This window comes from Sinocyclocheilus rhinocerous, unplaced genomic scaffold, assembly GCF_001515625.1.
Source record: "Sinocyclocheilus rhinocerous isolate Xijiao unplaced genomic scaffold, SAMN03320098_v1.1 scaffold82, whole genome shotgun sequence".
Classification (NCBI taxonomy): domain Eukaryota; kingdom Metazoa; phylum Chordata; class Actinopteri; order Cypriniformes; family Cyprinidae; genus Sinocyclocheilus; species Sinocyclocheilus rhinocerous.
In genome coordinates this window covers 811,154-825,505 of record NW_015644168.1, presented here as the reverse complement: position 1 = coordinate 825,505, position 14,352 = coordinate 811,154, and the positions used below count along the sequence as shown (strand labels likewise).

The window sequence follows — 14,352 nt, the reverse complement described above, 5'->3', positions numbered from 1 at the left end:
TACACACACATACAGTATATATTTTGAAAATATTTACATGTATTTAAATGTATATATTTATATTCATATAATTTATATTATATATAAATATATTTAATATATAAACGTAACATATTTTTCTTAAATATATACATGCATGTGTGTATATTTATATATACACAATAAATATACACAGTACACACATATATACTATGTAAACAAAAACAAAAAAACACTTGTCCCTTTTAGACTTGCACTCTATTCATTTGCTGCTTGTTTTCTTTAAAAAAAAAACACTTGCTTTCTAATCTTTTTGTATTCTATCTCTTTTCTTTTCATTTATTATACAATTAACAAAAGCAAAAAAGAGCTCTAACACTAGCTTGCTCTATTCTTTTTCTATTCTATCTGTTTTCTTTTTCTTTTTAATATATTATTTAAAAAACCCTTGCTACGTGTACTGCGTTAAGCTAACTGAGACTTGTTATAGTATTTGCATATAATTGCTCTTTTGTTGATTTTGATTGCTTCCATTGTCCTCATTTGTAAGTCGCTTTGGATAAAAGTGTCTGCTAAATGACTAAATGTAAATGTAATGTAATGTAAATGTAAACAAAAACTTTTATTGACAGCACTAGTAAAACCCTAACTTATGTGATGACCATTAGAAATTTCAAGTGTCCAAATACTTTTCGGTGTCATTATATGCTGTACCTGAGCTTTGACCAAATATGGTAACCCTTCCAGCATCACCACCAAAGTTATGGATATTTCTCTGGACCCACTGAAGTGCTTGGATCTGGTCCATGAAGCCATAATTCCCTTTGACAGCAAACAGAAAGACACCAGTAAGTGAACTACTATTCAGAACGTTCATGCCATGACATTTGACATTTTGATGATTTCAGTATGCTGCAATGACAAGCTGAGGGCTAACGAGATGGACAGCAGTCCTGAGTGAACTGGACAGGTACGGGCCTTACCTGAGGAGTTGGTGGGAGAGCCTTCCCTGAGCACCTCCAGAGCCATGAAGCCGAAAGCATTGAGCCTGTAATTCAGACTGACGTACACCGTCTGCGTGCGGGCCGCCAGCTCTTCGGTGGGCGAGTATCCTCTCTCCTGGCCACTCAGCATTTGGAGGTACCCTCCGTGGATCCACACCATGACGGGCAGGGGTTTGGTGGGCTTTAGACTCGGCGTCCATACGCTGAGATGCAGACAGTCCTCCTGTCCCATGACCTGCCCGTCTTTTCGGAGGGGCTGCACCTGCGGACAGATGCTACGGAATCGAGTAGCGTCGTAAATGCCGTGCCAACACTGTCCCGCCTCCACTAGGTCTGCCGGGGGTCGCCAGCGACGCTCATCCACCGGTGGTACAGCGTACGGGATGCCTTTGAAAGAGTAAGCTCCGCCTTTCCAGCTCCCACGCAGCCAACCGCACTCAGTTTCCACCTGTGCCACCCCTGGAGGCGGAGTCTCAGCCACGTAGGCCAGGTATCCCGCGAGAGAGAGGAGAGCGATCACGCCGCAGCCGATGAGGAACATGCACTTGCGTGACACCACCAGGAATGGACTGACATAATAGCGACGGACGTACTGTATCTGTTCCTCTTCTTCGTCCTGCACTAGATAACGATACTCCGTCCCCTCAGGGACCTCATATACATCCTCACTCATTTTCTATCTTCTGTGAGAGAGAGAGAGAGAAAACACAAGTGCAAATCAATTCCCTGTTCATCCAGAAAGAACAAATTGCATTTCTGAGACTGCCATATTTTTTTGGGGGGGGGTCAACATTCTTTTTACCATATATAGAGAGGTCCAAATGTCTGAAACCACAGTGAGATTTTTTTCATTAAACGGAAATCCGCATAAAGGATTTAGAAAAAATTATGTGAGAAAGATGTGAAAAATAAAACTATTTTTTCAGATTATAAATTAATCAAGATCACTAATATAATCAGTAAATTTGTGACATTGATTATGTGAACTCCTTTGTACAGATGGTCCCATTTAATTTAAATTGTAATCTTGATCATATAATTTGTAATAAAAAATAAGATTAATTAGATTAATTAAATTAAAAGATTAATTTTTTTAACTCAGACGTTAAGCTCAGGGTTATTATCGTTAAGCTAAACTTTAACTGAAATATAATATAATAATAAAATATTATATAAATATAATATAAAACATGAACTTATTTTATTTCATCTAGTTGCCAGCTTTTCAGATTTTGAAAGAAGTCTTTTGCTCAAGGCTGAATTTATTTGATCAAAACCACAATAATAAGAAATATTTTGAAATATTACAATTTAAAATAACTTTTTTCTACTTTAATATTTTGGATTGATTTATAAAGAATTGTGTGACATTCAAGACTGGACTAATGGCTGCTGAAAATTCATCTTTTTCTAATCAAATATATACATCCTTGGTGTGTATAATAGATTTATTTCAAAAACATAAAAAAATAATAGGCTAATTAATTATTATTATTGAAAAATCTTAACTTTTGACAGGTTAGGGTATATTTACTATATTAATAACAGTAAATTTCATAATTATAAGAAACCAACCCTAAACCCAAACCCTACAGTAAGTAGAAGTTGTTAATTAATAATGCTCAGAACTTATTTTTGTAATTACACTGTTACCAAGACGCCTTAAAATAAAATGTAACTGCATTTTCTTCATGGCTAGACTGTGATCTTAAACTATCAGATGGGAGGAAAAACATGCAAACATTTTCTGTGAAGCTTGTATTCATAATGCTTTATAATACACATTGCGATTCATATACTGTGCACTACATATACAATGTAATACACATATTTTCATAAATAACTGTAACAGCCTTATAATGTACAAAAGTACATTCGTGTACAAAATACAGAAGTACATTATTGTGTATGATGACAGTAAACTTATTCATGATTGCACATGTAGAGAGTCCATAATGTAGGATCTTAACTCATGAAATGTAATGATGTGTTTTAATGCACTATACTCAATCAGTAGTTATTAGTGTGCATATAGTCTTACAGTATATGCATAACAACAGTATTGTGAATATATATATATATATATATAATGTATTATAATGTGTCGTGCATGCCTGTAGATACCATAACTATAAAGCATTATAATGCCTTAGATACAGTCTTCACAGTGTGGTTTGTGTTGGTTTATGTGTAAGTCTCAGCATGAAGTGTGTATACTGTCATGACAGACGCAGGATGAAGCGAATAATCAGCGGAAACCACAACATGACCCACCGCGAAACCACACTTTCCCGGTTTCATTTCTCTATGAGGTGAAAGTTGAAATATTACCACACAAATAATCAGACTCCACTAAATGAGGCTACAGAAGAAACACAGTATAAACTTGTTAAAACTTGTCTGAGGAGGAACCGATTTCAACAACTAAGAACTCGTTTTAGCACAGCAGATATAGCCTGTATGTATACTAAACTGTAAAAATTATAACAAAAATAACAAATCTACACTAAAAAAGTTTTGCCCTGCTAACGTCGATAGAAAGTTAACAGTTAACGTTACTTGAGATAGCGCAACGACGACGCAAGCAGTCAAAGAGCCATTTCCATCTTTATTTACCAAACCATAATCGCTTGTTCTAGTTTCAAACCCTGAATATAATATGAAAAGTAAAAAGGAGACAAAATGACGCATATAATGTACTTACCGTGACATTAGAGCTCGTGCACTCACGTACTGTAACCAGACAAAACAACCCAGCACGTTTAATGACTCTGGCTCCGCCCATAACTCCAGCTTTACAGGGCTGTCTTCCCAGACATTTCAATGTCACAACCACCACCAATTATAAATAATAAAGCAAACCATTAATAAAGCATACATTACATTTAATTTTTTAATAATAATAATAATAATAATAATGTGAAGTGAAAGTGAAAGTGAAAAAATTTTTTTTTTTAATTTTCATTCATTCCATTTCATTTCTTGTATTAAAAAGAACAAGGGAAAGCATTTGTGAAATTGGAATTGTAAATTAAATTCAATGAAAATAATTTTTAACCCTTTTCTTATATTTCATTTTCTAGATAGAGATAGAAAGATAGATAGATAGATAGATATTCATTGTATATCTTTTTGCCTTCAATAACTTTAACTTACATAATGTTCAACCCCAAAACATGTAACAGGAATGGTGCAAAAGCCTTATTTGAAAGTTTGAACTATGCAATCTATTACAGATTTCTGATATATTTTTGTTTTGGCCCATTCAGCAATGTATCTATAAGTATAATATATACCTGACAAAGCTTATGTGTTACTTTACATGTATTCATTTGTCAATTAAATAATTTAAAGAACACCACAAAAGCAAATGCATTTTATCAGGAAATCAATGCTAGGCGTGATTAACGAACTCTATAAAGGTTTAATTGTTTTTAAATTGATTTAGATATTGATTCCTTCCCAACACGGGAGGTAATTTGTTAGTGGTGAAAAGGCTTTTGAATTTATTAAACTAATTGCATTATATCGTGGTTAGACAGATTACACGACTATGTTAAGTGCAATAATCTTACAAAACCAACCCACAATATGTGAACTCAGCATGAAATGAAAAGAGCAAAAGTGATAGATGGATTGCAATGTGGAGCTAGAGAAATATCTAGGGGCACAATTCAAGAGAGATATCTTTTAACCCCACAGGGATGTATAACGGCTAGCTTGGCTGTTCCTAACTCTGAGGTCCACGAGGACATTTTTTTTCGCCTTCCTTTAGGAAGCAGTTTATCATCTTCAGCATTGCGGATACTGTAGTTCAGGGCTTTTTTTCATGAGCGTATACACTACAGCACAGCGAGGGGGTTGCTGGGACTCTGTGAATCTGGAGGACATACATCACATTTATGTTTAATTCAAACATTGATTTGAAAAGCTGAACGAAAACAGAGATCAGACCTTGAGTTATGGGCCATATGTGTACGAGCAGCTCTTAGCAGCTTTATAAATTCCGCTCTCTGATGGAAAACACTTGAGGCATGAGGAATCTTATTATTTAAAGATTTATTTAAATGCATAGAGGTATATACAAAACCAATTATCCAATTTCACACTTTCAGCATTTCAAAACGGTCATGCTTTTCATTTTTGCTTCGGGTCTTTCAATCAAAATAACGATGGGTTTTAAAACAAAGACTCGAATGAGTTTATTTCACACAGTGAATAAACGCGCTCATAATGCTGGTTTACATACAAAAAGTCTCATTGGAGTCCTGTGAAACGATGGGGGACCTTTATACATATTTGATGGATCATTCCATTGTAGCTACAATTAAAAGCATCACATTCAGCTTCATCTCATCTATGGCACAAATCAGAACAAACAAAAATCTGTCTAATTGACTTCATTTCAGCCAGTCAATTGTTGCGTTCAATAAAACTATCCTCCTTGGAAATAAACATCTAAATTAAAAGGAAGGCATTCGTGTTGAGGGATAGATTATGGGATAGGAGAGCTTGAAGGTTGGCCAAAAGTCATTCGATAACAGATGTTTATAAGTGCAAAAAAAAAAATGTGGCTCAGATGCATAAAATTGCGAACGCTAAAAGATCAACAAAAACAGCATTCGGAGAATCCTTATCCAGATGTATATTCTCATACGCCAGCAGTGCACCTGTAACTCCCTGACTGCTAAACTAAATGTGGTAATGTTCTGGCACAGGTGTGATTTGAGTCCTCGAGTGTCGCTGTCGCATCCTCTAAATGGCTTCCTCTCATTCTGCTAACATTTTGGCAGTGCTGACCTGTGAAAGATTCACTTTGACGTCAGCCCCAGTTATAAAAGTAGATCTTCTGCCAAATGGGCAAGTACTCCATCAGTGGACCTGAGAGGACAGAACAAGAAATCCAGTCAGCACATATCTCTGAGCTTTTTTAAAGCTTTTAGTGTGACGGCACTAAACATCCGTTGGGCGAGATGGATACGGCACTTACGCGCAACCAAACCGACTCCGGGAACATAATCTGCCAAGAAGCGAAGAAGGAAGAGGATCTTCGTCCTGTGAGTGTAAAACAGACATTAGATCTGGGAACAAAAAGCACCATTATGCAGTAAAGTTGTGCATTGTGAAATCTAAATAGATCATTCGTAAAACTAAATTTTTCTATTTTCTGGAGAAAATATAGCTGTGCGATGCCAGCTGTGATGCTGCCAAGTGGATAAGCAGTTGGTAGGGTGCTCTGATTGGTTGCTCAGCCTATTTATATATTATTTTACAAATTTTATTGTCTGGCAGGTGCAGATTGTAACTTTGATGAGTTGAGATTATTTCTTTGTAGGAACAGATTTGGAGAACTTTAGCATTCCATCACTTGCTCACCAATGGATCCTCTGCAGTGAATGGGTGCCGTCAGAATGAGAGTCTGATAAAAACATCACAATAATTAATCCACATGAATCCAGTCCATTAATTAACATCTTGTAAAGTGAAAAGCTGTGTGTTTGTAATAAACAAATCCATCGAGGCGTTTTAACTTTAAACAGCCGCTTCTGGCCAAAATACCAGTCCATAATCCATAATAGTCCATTCCTCCAGTGAAAAAGTCCATCCACTGTTGCTTTCACATCAAAATCCATCGACAAATTTGTTTAGAACTGTTCTGGAGTGTTTTCTCTTGTAAATGCAGTTTGACCTGTGTGTATTTCTCTCCTGATTCAGACTAGATAACTTTTTTTACTGGAGTAAATTATGATTCTATAATGATTCTATAGAATTGCATTTTGCCCAGAAACAATGGTTTAAAGTTCTTACTGATATGCAGCTTTTCAGTTCACAAGTCATTCATTTATGGACTCGTGTGGAATATTGTGATGCTTTTATCAGCTGTTTGGGCACTCATTCTGACGGCACCCATTCACTGCAAAGGATCCAATGGTGTAATGCTTAATTTTTCCAAATCTCTTCTGATGAAATAACAAACTCATCCTGAGGGTGAGTACATTTTTAGCAAATGTTCAGTTTTGGGTGAACTATTTTAAGCTTAAGGATTTGAACAAAACACTACCAGAAGTGCATCACATGAGAAGACCACACTACTGCAACGGATACAGTAAAGGAGACACTGACTCAGAGTATTGGTCATAGAAGGGGGAGCGGAGCAGGTAGTAGAGGAGAAGGAAGGCCCGTCTCCTCATCTCAGCCCTCTCTCTGCGGTTCAGCGTCTTGATGTCGCTCAACAAACTGAAACTGGACAGAAAACAGCATCAGTCTGAACTTCTTTAAATCTTCAGAGACAGACTGAGGAAGACAGTGAAGAGAGAGAGAGAGAGGCAAAGCACTCAGTACCTGGTTATCTCTAAGAGACCAGAGATGATCCAAGGTTTCCAGGAACGTTTTCCACAAATCCCAAGGCTGGCCACTTACAAATGTTAAGGATGACAGATGTCAAAATGTTCAAATAATTTCATCACCACTGCTTAAAAAAAATAAAAATAACCCACTCGTCACATATACATTATATATATATATATTTTTTTTTTTTAGATAGATAGATAGATAGATAGATAGATGTGATGAATTATATATTCTCCAAAATAAGCAGTTCTGCTTGTCAAGTAAATATATTTTGTTTCAATAATGTTCAGATAAAAAAAAATTGCGAAGTGATAAATGTATTACAGTGATTACAGGTTTATTTTCATATATACTTCAGATCACAACATTCATTCTAGACTCTATTAAATGGGCACGGCATCATGCAAACTTCTGTGGAGGCCTTAACATGACTTTATGATTAAAAATATAAAATAAGCATCAAAATAAGCTAAAACTAAAACTATGTCTTATATTAATTCACCCCCTCAACAACTCGGAAAACCTGGATATATGAGGAAACCCAATTTTTGTGATTTATAGACCTGGAAAGGTCATATAAATTAATGAAATCTTAAAACTTCAAGGGCATTTTATAATGAACATCCATTTTGGCATAATTACAAAACTTTAAATATTTTATTAGGTAGAAATTAAAAATCCTTATCCTTAATCCTTTTCCAGAAAATCACGATTGAAGAAGCCATGTAAATTCACTTGTTAAAAGACTGGGAGCCTTGAAAATCATTCAGCTCTTAAAACTTCTGGAATCCTGGAAACTAGAAGTGTCGACCTTCAAATATTGTTTCGGACAATAGAGGGCCTTGGAGACAAACTAACTGAGAATCACTGCATTGGAGCATTTTTTTTTTTTAAAGAAATAATCATTGTACTTTATTTTAAGAGTTTGTTTGACCATGTTGTGAAGAAAAAAAATGTTTAGTCAGTCACATAAAATGACTCTTAAAAACAAGCATGAGCAGTGGACTGAACACTTAAGTAGTAACTTTAAGATCGTTACTACACCCTTGGGAATAAATAACAAATTTTGGCTATCCTGGCATAATATTACACCGATATTACTTTGAAAATTGTCATAAAAAAAGAAAATGAGCAGAAAGGATACAATGCACAAGCGGTCTTGCGATGTACAGGGACTCTGCAATGGTTTCCTGCAGACCCAGAGGTGTGGGGCTTGAGTGGAGCTCCTCTTCTCGATCCCTACTTTTTTTGTTTTTCCGAGAGAGACCCCAAAGACGAGACTGCAATGACGGTGCTATGGGGAAAAAAAAGGACATGATACAACTTTCCATTGACACAGAACTTTTTGATACACTGGGTTGTATTGTCAGGACTTACCGCTTCCCAGTGGTCTCACCACTCTTCCTGAACGCTGGCCCACGAAAGAAGTGTCCTCATCGTCTTCTTCTGCACTGTTCTCTGTGTAGAGAGATCACACAGTATGAGCGGTGCACAGGAAATCACTTTTCGACATAAAGAACCCACAGCACATTGACTGCAGTAACAGACAGTTCCTTTTGAGTCTCCTGGTGTTAAGCTCAAGGGCGCTTCTCCGAAACTCCACGGGCTCTGGCTCAACCGAACTACACAATCACAGCTTATCTGCACAGGCCATACACTGTACTTAATGTCTCACACACTGTTTATTTATTGTCATCAGCTGGAGTGTTTTTGTACTTATTGCTGTGCGTTAATTGTTTGTTGTGACTGTGCTAAATGTCGCTTCGGTTTGAGTCATTTCCTGTCATGGAGTGAAAAAAGCAATAAATTAACTTCGGCTTCTACGTTTGAAACCTCTGTGTTAGTATAATTACTATGGCTGGGTTTTGACACAAATTTCACGATTCGATTCTCATTCACAAGCTTGCGATTCGATTCGATTACCCATTCGATTCGATCCAATATAGATTATTTTGGATAGGCTATATATCAGGTACAGTACATGCCAAATTTTCTCAAGGAAAAAAACAAATCTCTCAACTAATGCTGTAAAATATACATGAGAGTCAGTTGGTACTACATTACTATAATACTGAAGGTTAAAATTGACTGATTTGTTAAAATTACACAATGAAGTTTTTAAAATAATAAAGTTACAACTACATAATAATATCCCTGTTGAAAAAAACAGCATATGCTGGTTAGGAATGTTTTGACGCTGGGATGCTGGTTTAAGCTGGTCCTTTGCTGGTTTAAACTGGTCCTTTGCTGGTTTAAACTGGTCCTTTGCTGGTTTAAGCTGGTCCTTTGCTGGTTTATGCTGGTCCTTTGCCAGCACATGACCAGCATAAACCAGCATAAACCAGCAAAAGACCAGCAAAGGACCAGCTTAAACCAGCAAACCAGCAAAGGACCAGCATAAACCAGCAAAGGACCAGCATCCCAGCGTCAAAACATACCTAACTAGCATATGCTGGTTTTTTCAACAGGGATTTCTACTTCAATTCGATATGTTATATGGTGCATATATTTAGCAAAATGCCCCTCTCTACATTTTATTTTTCTATCTGACTAATGAGTTTATGGTCACCGAATAACGTTGTTTTTTCTGAGGTAAATGTGACCTTACACAGGACGTTATATTGACGTCTTTGCGTGGCTGAAACACTGATTGAGCGATTACATGAGACAGGATACGGATTGTTAAGTTTTACTCTTTCTTTTAACTTACCTTCGTATGTTTAGTCATGTTTATTTTGTGCTGAAACTGGTATTAATGTGGAGGAGATGATCAGTTCACGTAAGCTATGCGCTGCCGCGCCTGTTGAACTGACTCAACTGAGGAGCTACAGCGATCTGTCACTCCACATTAAACAGCGCCAAAACGGCATTTATTGTTTGAATACTGCAATACAACGGACAGAATTTGAAATCTGAGACTTTGTTTCATATTAAAAGTACCAAAGCACAATGCTTATTGCGATATATTGGATGGGAAGTGCCCTTCAATGTTCCGTCCATTAACTGAAAACCCCCCTGAGCCGTGTGAGACACTTTTTTTTATGGAAGGGCGCTTTTTCTTTCAGGTCTTTTGGACTGAAGCAATGCAACACCCACTGACTGAAATGATAGAGCTTGAAAGATCAAAGACAATTTTTAATATAACTCCGACTGGATTCGTCTGAAAGAAGAAAGTCATATACACCTAGGAAGCCTAATTTTCACTTTTGGGTGAACTAACCCTTTAAGTCAACATTCCATTGTTTGTTTTCAAGTTATTTTTGCAAACATCTTTTCAAATATTAATACACTTGTGGTTCTCTTCTACGACATCTCACCTTGACTACAGAGCTGAGAATCCCTGTCCAAAGGAATTATAGGTGGTGACGTCTGGATGCCTGATTTGTACCAGAAAAGCAGGAGACAACGCAGGATCGCTCTAAAAACACAGGAGAGAATGGGGAAATGGGAAGCCAGATACCAGAATGCAGCAATGATTATCAAATTAACTATTAGCTCAACTGAACATGACAATTGTGTAATCACCATTTTCAGAAAAAACATTGTTTTTCACACAAAGCTGCCTATGGCTTCAAAAAACTGCACGAACCGAATTGACTATTTTTATGTGACTGTAATGGAGCTTTTTGTGTTCTTCTTTTAGAGTGCCTGCCCTCATTCACTTTCACTGTATAGAAAAGAGCACTCAAAACATTCTGTTAAACATCTCCTTTATGTCCTACAGACCAAAGACATATAGGTTTGAAACAACATGAGGGTATATAAATGATGATAATGTCCTCTTGGTGAACTACCCTTTAAGTATACTGAAACAGGGTCCTTACTTGGCAATCTGAATAAGAACAATAACTAGCCAGCGTCCAGCTTCTCCCCGCAGCTTAGCGGCCCCCATCTCTGTGAAAACCTCCACATATTCCAGTACAGACAACCAGGTTAACAGCCTCTGTTGAGAGAGAGACTACACAAACACACAGAAGTGTAAGATCGGGACAAAACACAGTGAAATGTTCAATATTTTTCTAAATGTTTCTTTCAAAAAGAAAGGGGTTAGCTGTACTGTAATCTCAGTCTCATAGTAAATTATACAGCGCTGCATCTTGTTGATCGAAGATGTCGAGATGGATTGCGTCTTGCTTTGGACTTGACTGACATACTGTCATTCTGACACTGCAAGCTTCATGCTTTCTTACCTTATCTCTACTTTTTTTCCGCTTTAAGTTGCAATTTTTCTGATTATTGTACATAAAATACAAGTTTATATCAGTAGTCCCATATTCATAATTGTGACCACACATTCTGTACTTAATGTGTGCAACAAGCACTAGGAAAATACAAGCATTGGATCGGGACTCGGTATGGGCAGATACTTAATATTCAATTACTCAGATTGGATCAGGGGCATAAAAACCTCATCGGGACAACCTGTGACTGGAAGCTTTACATGTCAGTCAGATGGTCTATTTTGGTCTAAATGGCGGTTCTTGGCTAGAATAAGCTGCAATGAGGACTAGACTTTATGCTGTTGGCTGGAGACTAGTTGAACTACCACAAACTCAATATAAAGTCAAACAGCCTATGAGAAGTCCATTAAGGTCATGGCTCAAATGCCCATAGCTGTAAATGCAAACTCATTCTTCCTGTCCCCATGGCTAAGTCGTTCTGAAAGCAGCGGTCTTTAAAAGCATTTATTCCTGACAATGCAACCCGCAGAGATAAATATGTCTCTCAAGAACAAACATAAAGGGAAAAACCAATGAAGGAGCTTTGTAAACTGTGCTTGCTCCCAAAAATGAATGTGTTTGTCTGAAGGGGTCAGACGTATTTTTTCACACACTGCCCATTTCAAAGTCGTTTTGAGCAAAACCAGGCTCTCATCAGCAGGGCAAAAAGGTGGATATCAACAAGTCTATTGCAGAACAGTGACAGAGTTGGGGCAAAATGCATTTTTTTTGACGATGTGCAGTCAAAGAAAGCAGCAGGCTGTGTCTTTGAACACACAACGTTGAATCTTCTCTCTTGAAGCAGAAACAGACTGTGCTGTCTCTAAATTTTCACAATAGAAAACTCTCATTAGTAGATAATTTTATGGTGGTTGCCATGCCAACTGCACATATCAGTCCTTATGCAAGTTTGATGATAAAGTAGGGAATAAAAATAAAAAGAACGGGTCATTTTGTGGAAAATCTAAGTTTCCTGGATCTTTTAATAGATAGATAGATAGATACTCGATGTACCATGAAAACATAATTTAACTGTCAGAACTCAAAATATGGTAGAATTGTCAGAACTCTCTAGTTTAAAAAGAGCATTTAAAACTACACTAAATGAAAGTTTTCTGTCAAAGAGTGGTTGAGTAGTAGTAGCATATATTTATTTAATGCCATGTCAGTATCACCAATAAAAAAATACAAGTATCAAAGAGTGGTTAAAGTTTACTTTTAACAAAGTCCCTGACCATTTCAGTCTAATTGTTTGCATGATGCAATACAAGGTGGATTGTTTTATTTTTTGTGTGAGTGGATCATTTCATGTGCAAAGATAAAAATGCTAGTGAGGAGGTAGAAAATGAAACAAAAAACATTTGCTAACATTATAAGATGAAAAAACGTAATAGTTTATAACCCCTTTAAGGGACATGCATTACCATAGGCAATGTCCGAGAGAGATTTTTCCTCAAGATACCATCGTTCAGCAGCACTAGAAGGTTAGATGCTGAGTAGACTGCAAATCAAGAGAAACACATAATTCACAGGAGAATTCATCTAGAGACATGCTCTTAGATCAACATTAATACAAAAGAAGATGATGCAAAGCAAGGAACCCTACCCAACTCTGAGATTTCATGAGAGTCTGAGAAGCGACCTGTAATGAGATAAGTCATAACTTTATATAATCAAAATGATGAAAGCTTCTTCAAGTTCCTGCTAGTGCAAGAGAGTAAAATGTAACCCCAAAACTAGAGCTATAATCTAAAGGGTGGTAACTTTGAAGACCTTAAATATAAAAGATTAGATATAAAAGATACATTTGACACATTTTAATGTTGTTGGAAGAAAACAAGTAACCTGATACAGAAGACAACAACATAATACAGAAGTTTGCATACTGATCTACTGCTACATTTGATACATCTAACTTTGGACTTTGTTGTATAAGACGTGAGCGGTTATGTTTACTTTCACTTTGACACGCAGACTCTCTCACCTGCGATCAGGTAACTCAGCGCGCGAACAGTGCTCTCCAGATGAGACGCGGCTGCAGGGTTCGACCTCACATACTCCTGATAACGCTCATAAATACGACTTAATTTATCCATGTAGAGCACCGACATCACAAACAAATGAATAAACTCCCAATCACACAACACATCGCAGAAAACACACGGAGAGTGACACTTCCGCATATGCAGATGTTTTCCTCTGATGCCACTTCCGTTACGGCGAGCGCGTGCGCCGGTTAAAGTCGCAGTAACCTGTTTAAATTCTATTTTTGTTTGCGTCTGTAATGCATCTATACAAAGCGGTTTATTGGAGATGAACAGACGTTAGTGTGCTTAAGTGTGTCTATATACCCGGAGAAAGGTGTCTGATAACATTTTCAATAGCAGATACTAAGATGGCAGGAACACACTCCAAAATGTGTGGTTTTAAAGGGGTCATATGACATTGCTAAATAGAACATTATTTGGTGTATTTGGTGTAATGCAATGTGTTTATGCGGTTTAAGATTAAAAAAACACATTATTTTCCATTTAATGTACATTATTGTTTCTCCTCTATGCCCCGCCTTTCTGAAACGCGTCGATTTTTACAAAGCTCATCGGTCTGAAAAAGCGAGGTGTGCTGTGATTGGCCAGCTATCCAGTGCGTTGGGATTGGCCGAATGCCGTCTCCCAGCAGGACGAGACAAAACCAATAAAAAACCCATTACAAATGAGGCATTTGTTGCATCCAGTGGGGACATAATTACTGATTATAATGACTTATACTGTCTTTTTACGCGTTGCGTTGCATCGCGC

The 14,352-nt window shown here is 37.1% G+C and overlaps 2 protein-coding genes across 3 annotated transcripts in view; both read right to left on the bottom strand.

The window, feature by feature from the left end:
• LOC107758068 (para-nitrobenzyl esterase-like) overlaps positions 1–3,764 on the bottom strand; it is a 22,105-nt gene extending 18,341 nt beyond the window's left edge. The window contains exons 1-3 of the mRNA XM_016575715.1: positions 3,688–3,764; positions 963–1,666; positions 694–801 (exon numbers count right to left, since the gene is read on the bottom strand). Coding sequence (XP_016431201.1) covers positions 694–801; positions 963–1,656 — 802 coding nt within the window. The 5' untranslated portion in view covers positions 1,657–1,666; positions 3,688–3,764. The remainder of the gene's footprint in view (positions 1–693; positions 802–962; positions 1,667–3,687) is intronic.
• Positions 3,765–5,058: 1,294 nt separating this feature from the next.
• On the bottom strand, positions 5,059–13,768 carry LOC107758067 (peroxisomal membrane protein PEX16-like). 2 transcript variants are annotated; one of them, XM_016575713.1, is made up of 11 exons: positions 13,539–13,768; positions 13,161–13,196; positions 12,979–13,055; positions 11,159–11,292; positions 10,652–10,752; positions 8,712–8,792; positions 8,479–8,628; positions 7,326–7,398; positions 7,107–7,226; positions 5,974–6,038; positions 5,059–5,864 (listed from the first exon to the last, which is right to left on the bottom strand). In XM_016575713.1, the coding sequence occupies exons 1-11, from the start codon at positions 13,735–13,737 to the stop codon at positions 5,806–5,808; spliced, it is 1,095 nt and encodes a 364-aa protein (XP_016431199.1). In that variant the 5' UTR covers positions 13,738–13,768; the 3' UTR covers positions 5,059–5,805. The 2 variants fall into 2 exon arrangements, with proteins under 2 accessions (XP_016431199.1, XP_016431200.1); XM_016575714.1 differs by lacking the exon at positions 5,059–5,864 and having other exon boundaries at positions 5,972–6,038; positions 7,045–7,226.
• Positions 13,769–14,352: the final 584 nt, after the last annotated feature.

Excerpts from the sequence above, each read along its gene's own strand:
- LOC107758067 (XM_016575713.1), bottom strand. The coding sequence starts at position 13,737 with ATGCGGAAGTGTCACTCTCCGTGTGTTTTCTGCGATGTGTTGTGTGAT. Across the intron at positions 8,793-10,651 it reads TTCTCAGCTCTGTAGTCAAG|AGAACAGTGCAGAAGAAGAC; the intron begins GTGAGATGTCGT and ends CTCTCTACACAG. Across the intron at positions 7,399-8,478 it reads CGCAAGACCGCTTGTGCATT|TGGCCAGCCTTGGGATTTGT; the intron begins GTATCCTTTCTG and ends AACATTTGTAAG.